Source organism: Cheilinus undulatus, linkage group 21 (genome assembly GCF_018320785.1).
Source record: "Cheilinus undulatus linkage group 21, ASM1832078v1, whole genome shotgun sequence".
NCBI classification, from domain to species: Eukaryota; Metazoa; Chordata; class Actinopteri; order Labriformes; family Labridae; genus Cheilinus; species Cheilinus undulatus.
The window spans coordinates 5,900,289-5,916,111 of NC_054885.1; the positions used below are offsets into that span (position 1 = coordinate 5,900,289).

Sequence of the window (15,823 nt, forward strand, 5' to 3'; positions counted from 1 at the left end):
TTTTTTTAATCTCTGCTGTTTAACTGGTTATTTACCTTGCTGCAGTAGAGTTAACATTGGATAAGTAGCAGCAGGATTATCATGTCAGTGCATGTTGATATAAACATCAGTAGCTCATCCTCTGGTTGATGGAAAATTCAGTCAAAAGCTTCTGATTGATCGACAGACTCAACACAAGTATGGCTAAGTGGATGACTAACAATGATTAGTTTGGAAAAATTGATTAAAAGCCACAAAAAGCCAATGGTTATTGGATTTTGCAACATAAAAACTGTAAGGCCTAGTCCACACATAGGTGAATATTTTGAAAATCAAACCCTGCAAAGCTGATGGACTGGCCAGGTTCCATGTTTGTCATCAGGCAGATTCATCTTGCAAAGCTTCAAGATGAAACAATAGTTCCCGGTCTGAGAATTGCCTTACAAAACAGCAACTTGCAATCAAAATGGATGATTTAATGATGGATGAAAACATAAAATGTAAAGAAAAACGGAGTACATCAGCTGCCCTTCACGATTAACTTTAACATTGTGTATTCAGGATAAAAAAAGCAATGGAGGGTGGTGCAGCAGCAGGTGATGTTAATAACTACCTGCAGACTGACGTTGGCTGCACCTGCACTCTTCTTAAGCCCCCTCCTCATCTCCCCAACCCCTCTTTCTCTTTTTATAAATACCTTTGTCACACATATCCACTCTAGCAGGCACCCACCCACGCTATTAAGAGCTTATGTAGAGACCTCACCCTCTCCACTCGCTCATGTTACTATTATCTGAAACACACAGAGAGGATGATGGCGCCCATCTCTGCTGGAAGAACAGGCTGGTAAACCAGAAACTTAAAACTAGATGCAACAACAAAACACAATAGAAATCTACGAGGAATGTGTAGCTGATAGTGTCGATCATAAGCAATTCAAAATTCAAGTTTTGACATTCTACTGTCTGCTGGCTTAATGCATCAATCTGAAATATATTTATATTCCTAATATTATTACTTTCAAGGTGAATTTTCACAAAATGATGAGAATGTTGGCATGTATGGCTCCTTCTAAAGAATAAAGAAGAATCAGTTAAAGTTTTGATTCATGAACAAAAATCAAACAGTGCAGGAAAGTTTTAAAGGAAACCATAATCTATCAGTCATTTAGATGCTAGCCTATTTACAAGCACAGCTTAAGACTCCAATCCAAAATCCAATGCATGGTGTCAACAGTGTTTATAATGCTGTTGAAGACTGGACTAACTACAGGCACATGTGATGTAGCTGAAAAACCAGCAGGATAGTTGTTGTTTTCCTCAACCTCGATCAGACATAATCAGTGATGTCACATCCTCTCTGACCTTGTGAACTTTCACACACTTTGCACACTTTTTTCACACACTAATCTGCTGGAATATGCAGCCGAAACCCCGGCCCGCCTGCAAGTGAGCTAAACTCCTGCCAAGAATGACCAAAACGCAAAAAACATTTTCAAAAGGGAGAGCCCCACATCAATAACCAGCTCAAGAAACACCACTACAACCTGTGGTTTTGCTTTAGTGCATCTTAAAATGACACTAAATGCAGTCATGCCAGCACGTCCATAATGCTTTCAACGAATACTAAATATATTACAAGATTTATTTCAGCCAGATTTATTGTAAATGTAAGCAAAAAAGGGTTTCCTTACCTTGGAGCATGCAGCGGTATGCAGATTCAGAGATGGCGTAAATGTGTGGAGGCATCTCATGCCTCTTCTTCCCTCTGTACATCTCGATGATGTTCTCTGAATAGATGGGTAGGTTCTTGTAGGGGTTGATGACCACACAGAACAACCCCGAGTATGTCTGTAATCAAGCACACAACAAACAGGGTCAATAAAATCCAAGAAAGTCTGCAGTTACTGAACAGTTTTTGAGCACCACCAACTCAATGAAAATCCTTGTCGACTGAAATTACACCAACGCTCTGAGAAACTGATTGGTCAGTCAAAAATAATGAAAACAAACAAACAACAACAACAAAAAAAAAAACAACAGTACATTCTCTGTCACTCAAAATAAACAAAACAAGCTTTTTTAAGCGTAATACATTAGGTTTAACCCCATTATAGTTAACAAGAATAACAACTGGATCAGAGCTGACTCACTTTTAACTTCCTATATTCATGTAATTTCTGAAAATAGAGCCTAAATGTTCACTGGTAATCACAGTAATAACTGTTAAGAATTTTACACAAAATAACTTCAGATAATTGTTTTGTATTGTGCTGTTTAATTAGGCTTTAAGGCAGTGATTCTCAAAGAAGGGCCGATGGCCAATGACGGGTGGGCTTGACAAGAATAAACAAACTTAACACAAAAAGTAAGGACATTTGTGTTTGGTAGATTTTTGGCAATAAATATATACTGTTGGTGAGCCTGTTTATTTCCCTTTTAAATAGTGCTACATTTGCAAGGAACGTGCATTTGTGGGATGAGCAGCAGAGCTGAGATTGTGGTTTGTCACATCTTCTCTATCAGTGCCAAACAGCTTATTCTGCCCTCGACTCTTGTTTGGTGGACTGTATAAATATAGTTTGAAGAAATAAGATACTGGCAATTTGCAAATGTATTCATTTAACACAGGAGCCTCAGTAGAGGATGGAAGAACCATAAACAACCACAATAGCCTGGCACCTCCTCCTCCTGCTGGTCACCACTCCCAAATTCTGATGGTAGTCTCTTTGAAACCCTGCTCTGCACTGGCAGAGAAGATTTGGCGAATTTTTCATGGGCGCAACCCACATACTCAGCTCTGCTGCTCATCCCACAAATGCATGTTCCTTACAAATGTGGCGCCATTTAAAAGGGAAATAAACAGGCTTTTCAAGGGAATAAGATTTACTACCAAGAGGAATATTTACAACAAAGAAATAATAATTTATAGGCTATTTTCAGCTTTTAGAGGCTACTTTAAGCTATTTTTATCCTTTTTTGAGGTATTGGATGCCATTTTCAGATTTCAGCAATTTCAGCTGAAATTGCAATTTTGATCTACTTATATATCTGCTTATGTCTCTCCACCTCTGTGCCTCTCTCGCTCTCCCTATTTGTGGCAGCTTGGGTTAAAAATATGACTGAATATCTGCTTTTCATTTAATACTTCATAACTGCAGAGCTCATTGGACAACCAACCTGCAGGTGTCGGTGCCACTGACCTTAACAAACGTACAAATAAGAATCTGAAATAGTTCTTAAAAGGATCAGACATGGACTGAATATGATGCATAATAATTCACTTTTCAGGCACTGACAGTATCATAGAGAGCTTTTCATCACAGTGACAGATGCAGGACAATCTGAATAAATAAAATCAGAACCCACAGTTGTCTCTTGTGCAGCAGCGGAGTCTCTGATATTCCTAACTGGAGTCATTAAATCTTACAGAGCACAATGTGAACAAAGACTGTATGAATATTTCAAAGACTCTGATTGCAGTAAACAGCTTCCACTCCAAACATTTAACCTACTTTCTGACTCTTGGTGTTGCATTTGTCTATGTAATTAGCCCTGAAGATGTGCCTCCAGAGAGTGTGAGTGGTATGAAGCCTCCTCTGCCTCTCTGCCGGCTGAATCGAGCCAGCAGAGAGGCAGCCAGGAATGAGAGAGGCCCTGCTGGGGCAACCACGCTCTATCTCTCTCTCATTCTGCAGATGTTATGGAGGCTTTACATTCCCCCCATAGATGAAACACAGAAAGGACTGCTTATAAAGAGTATGTCTTTCATCACTGGCATTTTAGGATAGTTCTGGTGGGTGCATGTAAATGCCCTTCATGACTTCACTTACTGGCTTACAGTGCATATTTAAGTGAACTTTATGTATGTGCATGCAGATACACAGTATGTATCTTAGAGACAGTCAAAGAAAGTCATGACAGCTGCAACACCCAGCCTAAAATTCATGTCAACCTTAAGGTATTCATTCCCAAAAGCTTTGGTTTCAAATATATTATCCTGCACAGTAGATAGGGTAGTGTTATGTAATCCACACACTCAGACACTAATATTACGCTGTTGCACCTGTAAAGAGAGAGCACTGCAGGGTGAATAACTGAGTTTCAGTTTCAATTTTTGGTATTGCGTGATCATACAAACATGATAATTGTGATTATACTATTTCTGGCTGGGTTGCAATCATTTTGTTTATAGGTTTTGCCATGTATGGCAACTTTAATTTAAGTGAGGAGCAGAGGGAGCTATGGCATGTACTCTGGTTAATTTGAAAAGTATGAGAGCTATAAAACACGGCAGAGTACTCATTTGTTAATGAGTAACAAAAAATGTCAAATGATCCCAGTTGTGTGGAACCACGGCTTTTGAGGAGTCAGATCTGGAACAATGCAAAATAACCTACATCATTTGTTACACTGTCATGGTTGGTTTCAAGGCAATATGATAAATAAGACTGACAGCGTGGTGGAGAATCCAGGTAGAGCACACTCTGAGTATCTCTGCTCCTCCTTCTGTCACAGCCTACATCCCTGCTTCCTGATGCATGGGCAATTACATTTTATTTAGTCAGTTTATCATATCATTAAAATGCACATGTTTATGTTAGCTTATGTTACAGACAGATACAGAGCAGTGTGAATTTCGGCAGCTATTTTTAATTTAGTCTTAGTTTTAAATGAAATGCATTTTAATTTTAGTCACATTTTAGTCATTTCTATGCTTTTTAGTTTTAGTCTTTACTTTTGGTCCAAGCATTATTTTTCTTGCCTTAATCTGGTACCAAGTAGAGCTGAACGATTTGCAAAAATAATCTAATTGCGATTTTTTTCCCCCAATATGGTGATTGCAATGTAACATGCAGTTATTTTTAGGTTCCTCTTATTATTTTATTTGTTTATTTAACACAGGCAATAATTAATTCTATAGTATAACCTGCACTATACTGGATTAAAATATCAGGCTAAACAATTTGGAAAAAATAAAAATGCGATTTTAGCTCTCATTACAAATTTGATATGAATTGCCATATTGAAGGGGATTTTTACATTATTCTCATTTTGATTAAAAAAGAAATATGCATAAACAAGAAAAGGACTTCTGTAAAATTTCTAAAAAAGACTCTTGAATGTTTGTATGTTGTGTAGAACATAAAATCTGTTGCTTACTGCAAAACAAAATTGCATGAAATGTTTTTTTTTTTCTTTTTTACAAATTTTAGGTTAAAGAAATATTGCATCGTCTGTGATTTAAAAATTGCAGCAGGCCATATTGCAATTTAATCTTATTTGCAATTAATTGCCCAGCCCTAGTACCAAGTCATGGTAGTGTGTTCTACCCTGACCTGGGGTCCCTGCTTTCTACAGCTGAGAGGCAGAAGAGCTACAGATGCATTGTTTTTTGACAGATTTACCCACAGTGGAGAATTAGAATGGATTTTGAATGCCAACGAGAACAACATTACATTTTAGTCTAGTTTTAGTCATCCTGATGAAAACTAAACTTAGTTTTTATCAGTTTTAGTCATCACAGATCTATTTTTGTTAGTTTTAGTCTAGTTTTTGTCATGGAAAAAAAGGCAGTCGACAAACATATTTAGTCATAATTTTAGTTGACAAAATTAATACTGATACAGAGTAGAGGTGGGAGACAGTAATGTCTCCTGGTCCCTTTTAGTTTTTACGTCCTCACCTGCAGACTTATTTTCAGTTCTTCTTGGTAAACAAACGTTGCTTGCTGTTTGGGGTTCATGTTCCCAAATTAGTACCATAACAACTATGTCTCTCTTTTATTATGTCCTTGTGTTTGAGTGCAGAGGGTCTACTATTATGTTTGGATAGTTCAGCAAAAATAAAAATTCCCATCCCTAGCAAACTATTGCTTTTCTCTGCTGCTATAAGAGCACATTTTCCCATCCATCCACCTACTGATGAATTAGTAATAAAGTAGTATTAGATGAGTCATAAATACAGCACATTTCAACAGTGCCAAAAACTCACAAATGAACAGCAGACACATGTCAAATGAAGGCTACAGGGCCGTCAGGACTTTCTGGCACAGGGCTCAGAAAGGATCAGAAGGAGCCGGCTCCCTGCTGGTTTCAAGGTCACTGTGACAGACGTGTTTGTTTTTTCTGTCTCCTTCTGGGACCAAATGTCCACTCCACTGTGACGTTCTGTTTGACAAGAAACACTTTCTTTACAAAACTTAAAATCAGGAGTAAAGGACAGGGAAATCTGTCAGTGTTTTATAACAGAGCTAAATTCTTTCAGGAGTTGTCACTTCTTTATGCTTTCTGTTCACTCTGCAGTGAAGGCCATGAATTACAGGAACACTGGCATTAAAAAAGTGCAGACAAGTTTGGGAATGAGGCTGAAATCCATGCAGAAATAGTCCCGTCTTTTGCTGCCAGCACACGTTCTCTTTGGTCTGAAACTTGTGAGTTCCCCTCCTGTTACTTCTGCTGCAAAACATGAATCATGAAGTAACACAACATACAATAAAGCTTTGTTCTTGTGATGATCTTTTCATATCACGGTATCAAACATTGTGACACCTGCTTCATAGTTAAAATGACATCCAAGGCCGAGGAGGCACCGTCCTGCCGTGAGTGACTCAGCAGCCGTCGGTCCACAAAGAGGCCCCAGAGAGCAGACTGAATACTGTAGACGTTATGTAACAGCCCTAACGCGGCAGCAGCACCAGAGCGAAAAAACAGCTGAGAGCAGAGTAAGGAGAAGGTGGTGAATGAGAGAGAGAGGTGAAATAAAGAGCAGAGCAGTGATCCAGCTGACGGAGCTCCCTCAGGTCTGATCCAGCTCAGAAACAGAGGTGTAGCAAAGAGTGAAAACAGGGAACCGTGTGCTCAGCCTTCCTGTAAATTACCCCCAGCCGACCTGACGGGATGAGAGAGGGAGAGAGAGAGAAGGAAGGAGAGCTGCTGAAACACTACCTCTCCACTCTCCTTTTTTTACAGCCTAATGAAATATTAAATCGTCCTTATCTGAAAACTGGAGCTGCTATAAATAGAGAGACTGTTCTGTCTGTTCTGTTCTCTCTGGTTCTGCAGCAGTGAAGCAGCTGCACAGAGATACCTGGACTGCAGGTTTGATTGGACTGCCCCAGGTATCTAAAGGGTTCAAGGTTGTTCTAGTAATTTGCTGCTTCATGTCTCTGTAGGCATGAGATATTTGGTTGAAACTTCCAGGGAAGCTAAAGTGAAATGCAAGAATAAAGTGCAGTTTATCGAATGAGTCATGCTTATCTTGATGTTAAAACACCAACCTTTACATCTGAAATAACAAGCTTGTTTCAAGTATTTTGGGGGTTCTTTAAGGGTACTTTCATGTAAAGGACCAGGGCTCAGATCTAAGTACACTTAAGTCTGGCTCTATTTGATCAATATGAATGCATGTACACCATACTTGAGCACTGGGCCTGAGCCTGCTTGAAGAGATCAATTCTGGCATGTTCCATGTGCAACTGGGTATGGTGTGTGGGAGACGTGGATGCATCCCAGCCTGAGTACTTGTCAGGAAATAGAGCTGTAAAGAAAGGACGCATGCTATTGGGATCAGAAGATATGAAAGTCTTCAACAATTACAACTGAAACATCAGCTCTTTTTAAAATCTAAGGAGTGAGGATGAACAAAGAAAAAGTCTTCAGCTGACATAGGTCTGTTTGGTCCTGTCTAAAATTTTACAGTTTGTGGGTTCATCCTTCAACTTGTGTGTTTTAGGTCTGATTTACATTTATAATGGTAATGGCTAACATTATTTTGTAAACATCAGCATTTAGGATATCGGCAAAAAATCCGATATGGTGCATCCTTAACGTAAAGGCAATGCTAAACATCTCTTGTCTCCTCAAATACTGTTGTATCTGTGCAGGTCAGACCCATTTCATCCTCTGAACAACACATTTGGAAGTAGGAAGATGTGGCAAACTCTATGAGATTTTTAAGATCTTGAACAATCCTGACAATGTAAGCAACGCTACACATGATAGCAGTTAATGACAGATTTAACTGTTCTGTTCTTAAAGTGAGTGGTGTGTGACTAGATGACTGGCACAGCATACCAGACACTAACATATTCATTCACCAACAACCACAGTCTCCACTGGCAAAACTTGAACTTTCAGTCAAACACGTCTTCAGAGTAAACAAGGTAAATGTGGATAGCTGCTGAGATTGCAATTTCAATCCAGCTCCTTTCCTTGTCATTTGGATTGTGGTATGTTTTACAGATCATGCTGTATGAACATGTCTTGTTGCCTCCATTTCTGACCTTCATCTAAACTTTATGCTTCATGTTTACTATCATTGTGATGGCTGTGTTTGTTGTGCTTCCTCTTTAGGTCAGCTTAATTCCTCATTGGCCAGATTTCTGATTGTAAACATCGAAGATGTTTGTTTATGATCTCAAGATTGTTGAATTTATGCACTTAAATTGGGGTGGCTCCAATCTTTCTCTGAGCAGGTTGAAGGGGGAAAGATAATTCTTAACACACCTCACACGATATGAAAGTCTGGGGAGATAATCTTTAGAACCATCCAATAGTCAGGCCTCTCCTGACTTTGGTCAGAATAGGGTGATCTGACACATAATTGTCGTGAATATCTTGTAGTATGTACCCTCCTCTGATGTCTACAAAATCATAACATCCACAGCAGCCTGTAGGATGGACCTCATTGTCCACACAGGGCATAAACAAATGTTGACCTGAGAGATTGCCATGTCTGTCCCTTCTTCTTTAATCTTTCTTGGCAGATTTTCAAATACTGTATAGGATAGAATACATACGAGAGAGTGCTGGGGCACAAAACAGTAAGTCACTGAGAAAGCAGGCCAGCTGGGGAGAAGGGAGGGGGAACAATTATGTCCGGGCACGGTATGAAACAAAGATGCCTAATGTGAAAATGCCCTAAAGCTAATTCTCCTATGCTTGAAAATGTCTTCTTTTAAAAATAAAACTTACTCATAAGCTCCATTTAGGAGTTCTAACAAACAAGCTTCGACCCACAAAAGCAAACAAGACCATCAGCACCAGGGCTGATCATTTCTATGTAGCTGTTTTAAATGTCAGTGGGTTGAAATAGGGCAAGGATAAAAAATTCTAATGAAAAACAATATTTCTATCATCCATAGCAAAGATTCACAAAGAATAACACATCAGACTTTTAAAGACAGTATAGGATAAGATTTCTTTAAAGGAGATCTGGACAAGGTCAACAAAGTGATAAGAAATACTGCTTTATCACTGCACAAAAGCTGATGCAAGATGGTTCTTTAGAGGAGCTTTAAGGCTTAAAATACTGCATAGTTAATGCTCTTGTGTGACAAGCAGGTGCTGAAAACTGTCTGTTGGAAGTCTTTGAGCCACAAGCCACTCAAATTAATATTTTTGACATGTTCTTTGGTGTTTGCCAGAAACTTCCAAGCCAGTATTAGAAAACTAATATGGCTAACTGTGTAGTTTACTATGCAAACACACTGTTCAGGAGGTTTGTTTTCTATTGTGTGCTTAAGAAGACCTGTTTAACTAAGTCAACCTGTTTGTTTCTTTACTCTGCTGCACACTTGTTCACCTCCTGTGCGGCAAGGCTGCTTATTTCTACAAGCCCTCTTAGCATTCAGAGGAAAAAAACATCTCTGGTCTGCTACCAACATTAATAGACCTTTTTTGATTCTCTTTGGTTGCCAAAAATGTCAATACATTGATGCCAGAAAGGAAGCAATGTCTCAATTACATCAAGAAGTTGATAACATTCTGATCCCAAAAGCAACTGCTCTCTAAACATATGAGGCTGAACAGTGTGCAAGATTTTTCTTGCACTTTTTGGTAAACAAAATAAATAAATACCCAATATTGGGTATATATGACATCTGTTTTTTGCTGCAGTATCAGAACAGTTACTACAGTGTTTAATTCTGGTATTTTGACAACTTCTATTGCCTCTGCTTGCAGCTAACGGAGCACACGGCTCATTCAGCTCGGCCTGCCAAGCCAACATATCAGACCCAGTCCAGGAAGGAGAAGTTGATATTTCCACTGTGAAACCAGATCCAGGGGAGGGGATCCTGTGGCCTAGTAACAGCTGAGAAACACACAGGCAACAGCAGACACAACAGCCGACCCCATCTGCCACCTCTGATCAGTCAGCCAGCGGCATGCCTGCCTACGTGGACCTGTCCCGCAGAGGCTGAGGGGACACTCTGGGCGCTGGTGATCTCTGTGGAGTACAGCAGACCTTGAACGTACCCATGACAGTGTTTGGTTGAAGTGATTTCATAACAAAGCTATTGATTACTTCAGAGCAGGCTTTTGAAATATGATCACTGCAGTGAGAGGGATGGTATTATTCACAGTTAAAAAAGCAGCAGGAACTCTTCTGCTTTTCTCCACATACAAAAAATATGGAAATTTTTGCTCACTCAATCTGAGAGGAGCACTGGAATTAAATTATTCTCCAGTCTATTAAAAATGCACTGTGAAACATCAATTCTACTGCTCACTTATTCGCAACTACATCTTTCCTGAGATATGAACATTTTCAAAAAGCACACTGAAATAGTTTGCATTAAATGAGAACTTTTAGAATTCTCTAAACAAGCTACACTCTCTTACTCAGCTTATTTTGACCTGACGAATGGTGTAATGTTCGTGCTTTCATACCATCAAATGAAGCCAAAACCAAAGCTTTCAGCTAACCTCATAATGATTGGAGTCAACTTAGTATCAATAACAATCTGCTCTTTTGATTAATTCTTTATTCAGGTCAGACATGTTGCAACCTTTGGTAGTCAGTATCTTCTATACTTCAATACTTCACATTCTTAACCATTACAGTCTCTGTTATTTAGTGGTCATTAGTAGAAAAAGTAGAAAAACTCCATGCATTTCATGAGGCAGAGAGGAATGAAACTATTAAAAACTGCACACAAAATCCTGCAGACTTTCTAAATTGCAGATAAATTTCTGGTGTATGTCTATGTACTAAAGCACTGTCAATGTTTTGTACAATTTTGCAGGATTTTGCAAGTTCTGATAAATGAAAACAAGATATTACCAAACATTATGTTGGGTTACCTAACATTAGGAAATCTGTTTTTCCTGTAGGTTTTGATATTTACCTGATACAGGCAAGTCGAATTTTTCCTTGTATGACACTGAAGTTTAAAATTCTGGCAAAATGAAGAGAACAGCAGACAGGCATAGGAAATGCTAGTTTGAACGAATATGTGCTTTACATTTCTCTTCATATATTTTGGTTCAGTGGCTCTCAACTTATGGCTCTTTGACCCCAAAAATGTGTTGAAGAGCCATTTTCAGGGGGTCACAAATTGTGTGCCTGGAAATAAACCGTTGTGGCGAAAAATCTCATGCAGTACTTTTAAGTTCAAGAGCATGTATTTCTAGATAGTCATTTATTGTCATTGCATTGTAAAAACACAACGAAATGATGTTTGGCAGTCTCCTCTGTAGCAGCAAACACAGTCGTCCAAGCGGTGGTCAGAAATCCACAGCCTCACGTCATCCATCCTGCTGGCGAGGGAGCGGGCATCCGGGAGAAATATGCTCAGTACGACAGATTTGTGTGGGGCTGCTCTTAGCCTAGCCTGTAGTCCGGCTTGTTTGCCCCGCTTCCGCCTTCTCGCACAATGCCATCTCTGCCTCCTCCCCACCGGCTGTAGGTGTCGTGCTGCTCCACGCCGTCCTCCTTTCAGTCTCCGAGCACCTCGGCACACTGTCAGTTCTGGTCTAAGTGTAGGACTTTGTTTGCTGCGGTTCTAATGACAGTACACAGACATTACTTGGGTAGGTTGTTTACACTCCAACCTAGTACAGTGGCTCTTAACACACCTTAATGATCTTTTATGCCCCATTCATGTACGCAAAAGATCAGTGTGTTGTAAACATACAACGGCCACCAACCAGACTCATGTATCTGTTATGTTGGGATGAACGTCAAAAATTTAATCCAGTGGTGGTCACTGTCTCACACAGACATCCACACTACTTGATTCCTGCTTCGTCCGTCCTCCATTAGCTGTTTAGTTTTCTGTCTCTGATCCCAGGTGAGCTAATAGATACATTTTTTTACTTTTTAACAACTCATACAATATTGTTCAAATTTCCTAAGAAAATAAGAGTAATGTTAAGCCATTTTCTAATGATTCTTATACGTTGTGTTTTGTTGATCTGGCTTGAACAGTTGGTTTCACTGCTCAGCACTGCTCCCATGATTACCAGCGGTATTGCAATGTTTAGTCCTTATCTGTAAGCTACAAGATAGTGTGCAGAAATACAAAGAAAACAAATGCAGAGTACAGATCTAAAGCTCTGTTTGTGTCTGTACACATACATGAAAAGTAGAGCATAAATGTACTTTAGCACTGGTTGCCTACCACAATAAATAACAAAAAATGTGAAAAGCTGCTTTTTGTTATTTCGGTTTCATGTCCAGCATGCGCCATTTGGACCTGAGACAAAGAGCAGCTGGCAATCTTCTGTAGCCTGGGTCAAAATCTGTTGGTGGGTCCTGAGGCAAGACCAGTGAAGAACCTTTGGTTTACACAGTCAAGAACAATATTATCACGTCGTATTGCACAATTGTCTCATACCCTTAAAGCCTACTGCATACTCATTTCAAACTCACAAATCTTTGCTTCTGTTTGTCAAAATCAGCATGACATTCAAAGCAAACAGTGTTTCAGCTTAAGCCTGGATAAGTATGAGGAAAAACCTAATGCAAGATTAGAGTACACACAATTCAAAGCCAATGCTGTGCAACCTATACCTGTCTAGAATGCATACAGTAGTTTGTTTTCTCCATAAGCTGTTCCTTAATCACATATACCTTTTTTCTCCTTCCTCAACATCATAACAAACCAATCTGAGGGCTAGCTGATGGCTAGTTGGTGCTGTGGTGGGAGTGAATGCATGTGCAGACCCATGAGCAAAGCTGTCTCAAAGGTCAAAAGTTTGCATGCTGATGTAAAAGTGGAGCCTTTGAGCACAGTTCTGAACAAAAAAGATTGTTCTTACTTATTGTGATTAAGGCATTTTTATGATGTACTCGCTACACACGCTCAAATCCTGATAACAGTGAAATTGTGATTTATTGTGCAGCCTACATCAAAGGTTGCATCAGGGCCTTGCACTCAAAGAGGGCACATGTGACTTCAATCAAATCAGTTCCAACTTTCTCTCTCCTGAGGGATGAAAATGCATTTTTCTCTCTAATACTGTTCTAAGTTGCTTTAGTAGAACTATCATTAAAAAAATACAAAAAGCTTGAAGAAGGAAAATGTTAAAACTTGGAATGGATGGAACTTGACAGCCAATTCATTGATCTATCACTGATCAGCTCCAAAAAAAATCAAGCCATTCAAGTAAATCTTGCTGCTGTTTTAACAGCCAACAAGAGTGTGGTGCCAGCAGTGAAACATAATGTTGGCCAAAGAAATCAGTGGTTTTTCACCAATGTTCTATCTATCTAATTGCACTGGAATAAAATGGGTTATTTGGTATCAGTAAACACTCAAGTATCGTTAGAATCAGGAACAAAATCAGAAAAATGTAGTTCTGAGCAGGAGAATTGGAATTGGCTTGATCTACCAAGAACACCAATCACAGTTTAAATCAAAATGTGCAGACCAAAGTGCAAAAATGTCAGATACACGATGACGTCAGGATAGCAGAACTAAAGACAAAATCCCAGTCATTATTGTCTAGACCAGTAAGTCGTCCAAGCTGATAGTGGGGAAAAGTCTTGCTGGTGCAGACAGGACGGACACTGAGCAGCAGCAGCAGAGCTGAAGTGGGCGTCAGGAGACAGACAGACGGACGATCTTTTGCCCTGGAAGAATGCTGAGGCTTTCTGACAGCTGAGGCTTATCAAACGACACAAAGGCCTGCTTGTAGACTCGCTGCTGTGGCTGGTGTGTAGCATTGAGGTTAGCCTGTGCGTCAGCGGCTCACTGATAGAAAGCTGCTATATTAAATGAGTTGGCTGAAGTGAATGACTGACTTCAAAAGGATGGAGCCGTCAGGCGGGCAAAGAGCCACAGAAGGAGAGATTAATCACTGCAATACTAATAAGGCAGAAGTTGCCAAAAGGTTTCAGTTCCTGATCATTTACAGCTTGCAGTCAGTGTTCTGGAACTATAACATCAGTTAAAAGGTAGACACAATTTGATCGGGTTAACACAATATTTGATGTCAGGATTAGAAAAGGTCTGTTCAGAGCTACTGTGTCGTTCCTTAAAGGAAAAACAGTGCATCTGAATGAATCAAACAGCTTTTTGCTCCTCTCTGGGGTTTCTTGCTCTGATCAGGGCTTTTCTCAACATCAGTTTACACATCCAGCTGAACTTCTGTTTCATTAAAAAATAAAAACAAACCCGCAAAAACATATGGGTTTCATGAGAGACTGTCAAAGTCAGTAAGGTGTACAGCAGTAGGATGCAGGGATGCACGATATCGTAAGTTATGCAGATATCCAATATGCCAATATTTCTGAGAATATTTACCAATACAGATACACACACCTTCTCTACTGTAAAGAACCCAAGTATCTCCTGCATAAAAAGAGGCTGAGCCAAGCAGAGCAGAGTAGATTTTGCCAATATTCATGACTAATCTAACGTGACACACCAGATGGATTTGTTTCACACATCCATATGGAAAACCTTTGATAGACAGCGTTTAGGAAAGAGCAGAGCCTTTGAAAAAAACTCAGTGGGTGATTGGATGGATGTTCTGTCTGTCACATCTTTACAGGCCAATCAGAGCAACAAAACACATGACGTCGTAGCTGCTACCGAGGTGCACAGGCGCCGCTACCAAGGAATAAACTCCATAGAGAACAGCATAACGTGAACCATGGCGACTGTAGACATGTCAGAACCCGACTTTTAACGTTTTTGAAAAGAAAACAACTCACTGCTGTTTTTTGTTCTTCTTTTAATGAAGAAATGTCATCAAGTTCTGATAAAACTGGCCCTTTAGCAGCATCCACACTAATCTCTTCCACCATAGATGCACCAGCCTCTTGTTGCTGCTTGCTTACGTCACAACTCCGCTGTGCCCGAAAGAACTGCCCCTAAATGCTGATTGGTCCTGTCACTTTCTAACCGGGCTCAAAGTGTTCAGATAGGAGCTTTGCAAGATGGATTCACCAGTGAGAAACACAGAAATGGGCGTATCCATCCGCTTTGCAAGGTTATGACTAATCTCTGCTGCTCATCATATCATACGGCTGATTCATGAGGCCGATGAATTTGCTGTAAACATCGGCAGAAATTTTCATATCTGCTGATGCTGGTATCATGTCGATAATATCATGGATCCCTCGTAGGAAGCCTTTCTCACCTGCAAGTGGGCCATTTTATGAATGTGTGAGGCACATGAAAGCTATGCATTAGTTTAAGGTATCATCAAGTATGTCGGCCATTGCTTTGAGTCAAAACCGTGACTAATTGTCTCCAAATTATTAGGGATGCACAATATTGAATTTTTGCCGATATCCAATATCGATACTGATATTTAAATATATTACACATAACCAAAAATTTAGTCCTTAGAACATAATTTAAGGTTTGAGGATGAAAAAAGAAACAAACTGTTTTTCTTAAAACACACTTTTACGTTTAAAGAATTAGGATAAATACAGAAAAAGATCTCAACTTACATTGGTCTGTTGGTCCAGCCTAAAACTCCACTAATTTATTAGTATATATGGCCAAATTTTATAGTTAATATATATGCTGATATCCACGGCTAACATATCAGCAGAAATTTTGACATCTGCCGATACCAATATCAGGGCGATAATATTTTGCA

General features: G+C 39.6%; 1 protein-coding gene across 3 annotated transcripts in view; it reads right to left on the reverse strand.

The window, feature by feature from the left end:
* LOC121503396 (myosin-10) overlaps positions 1-15,823 on the reverse strand; it is a 103,738-nt gene that overhangs the window by 79,584 nt on the left and 8,331 nt on the right. For all 3 annotated transcript variants that reach the window (XM_041777787.1, XM_041777786.1, XM_041777785.1), the window contains exon 3: positions 1,673-1,829. In XM_041777787.1, coding sequence (XP_041633721.1) covers positions 1,673-1,829 — 157 coding nt within the window. The remainder of the gene's footprint in view (positions 1-1,672; positions 1,830-15,823) is intronic.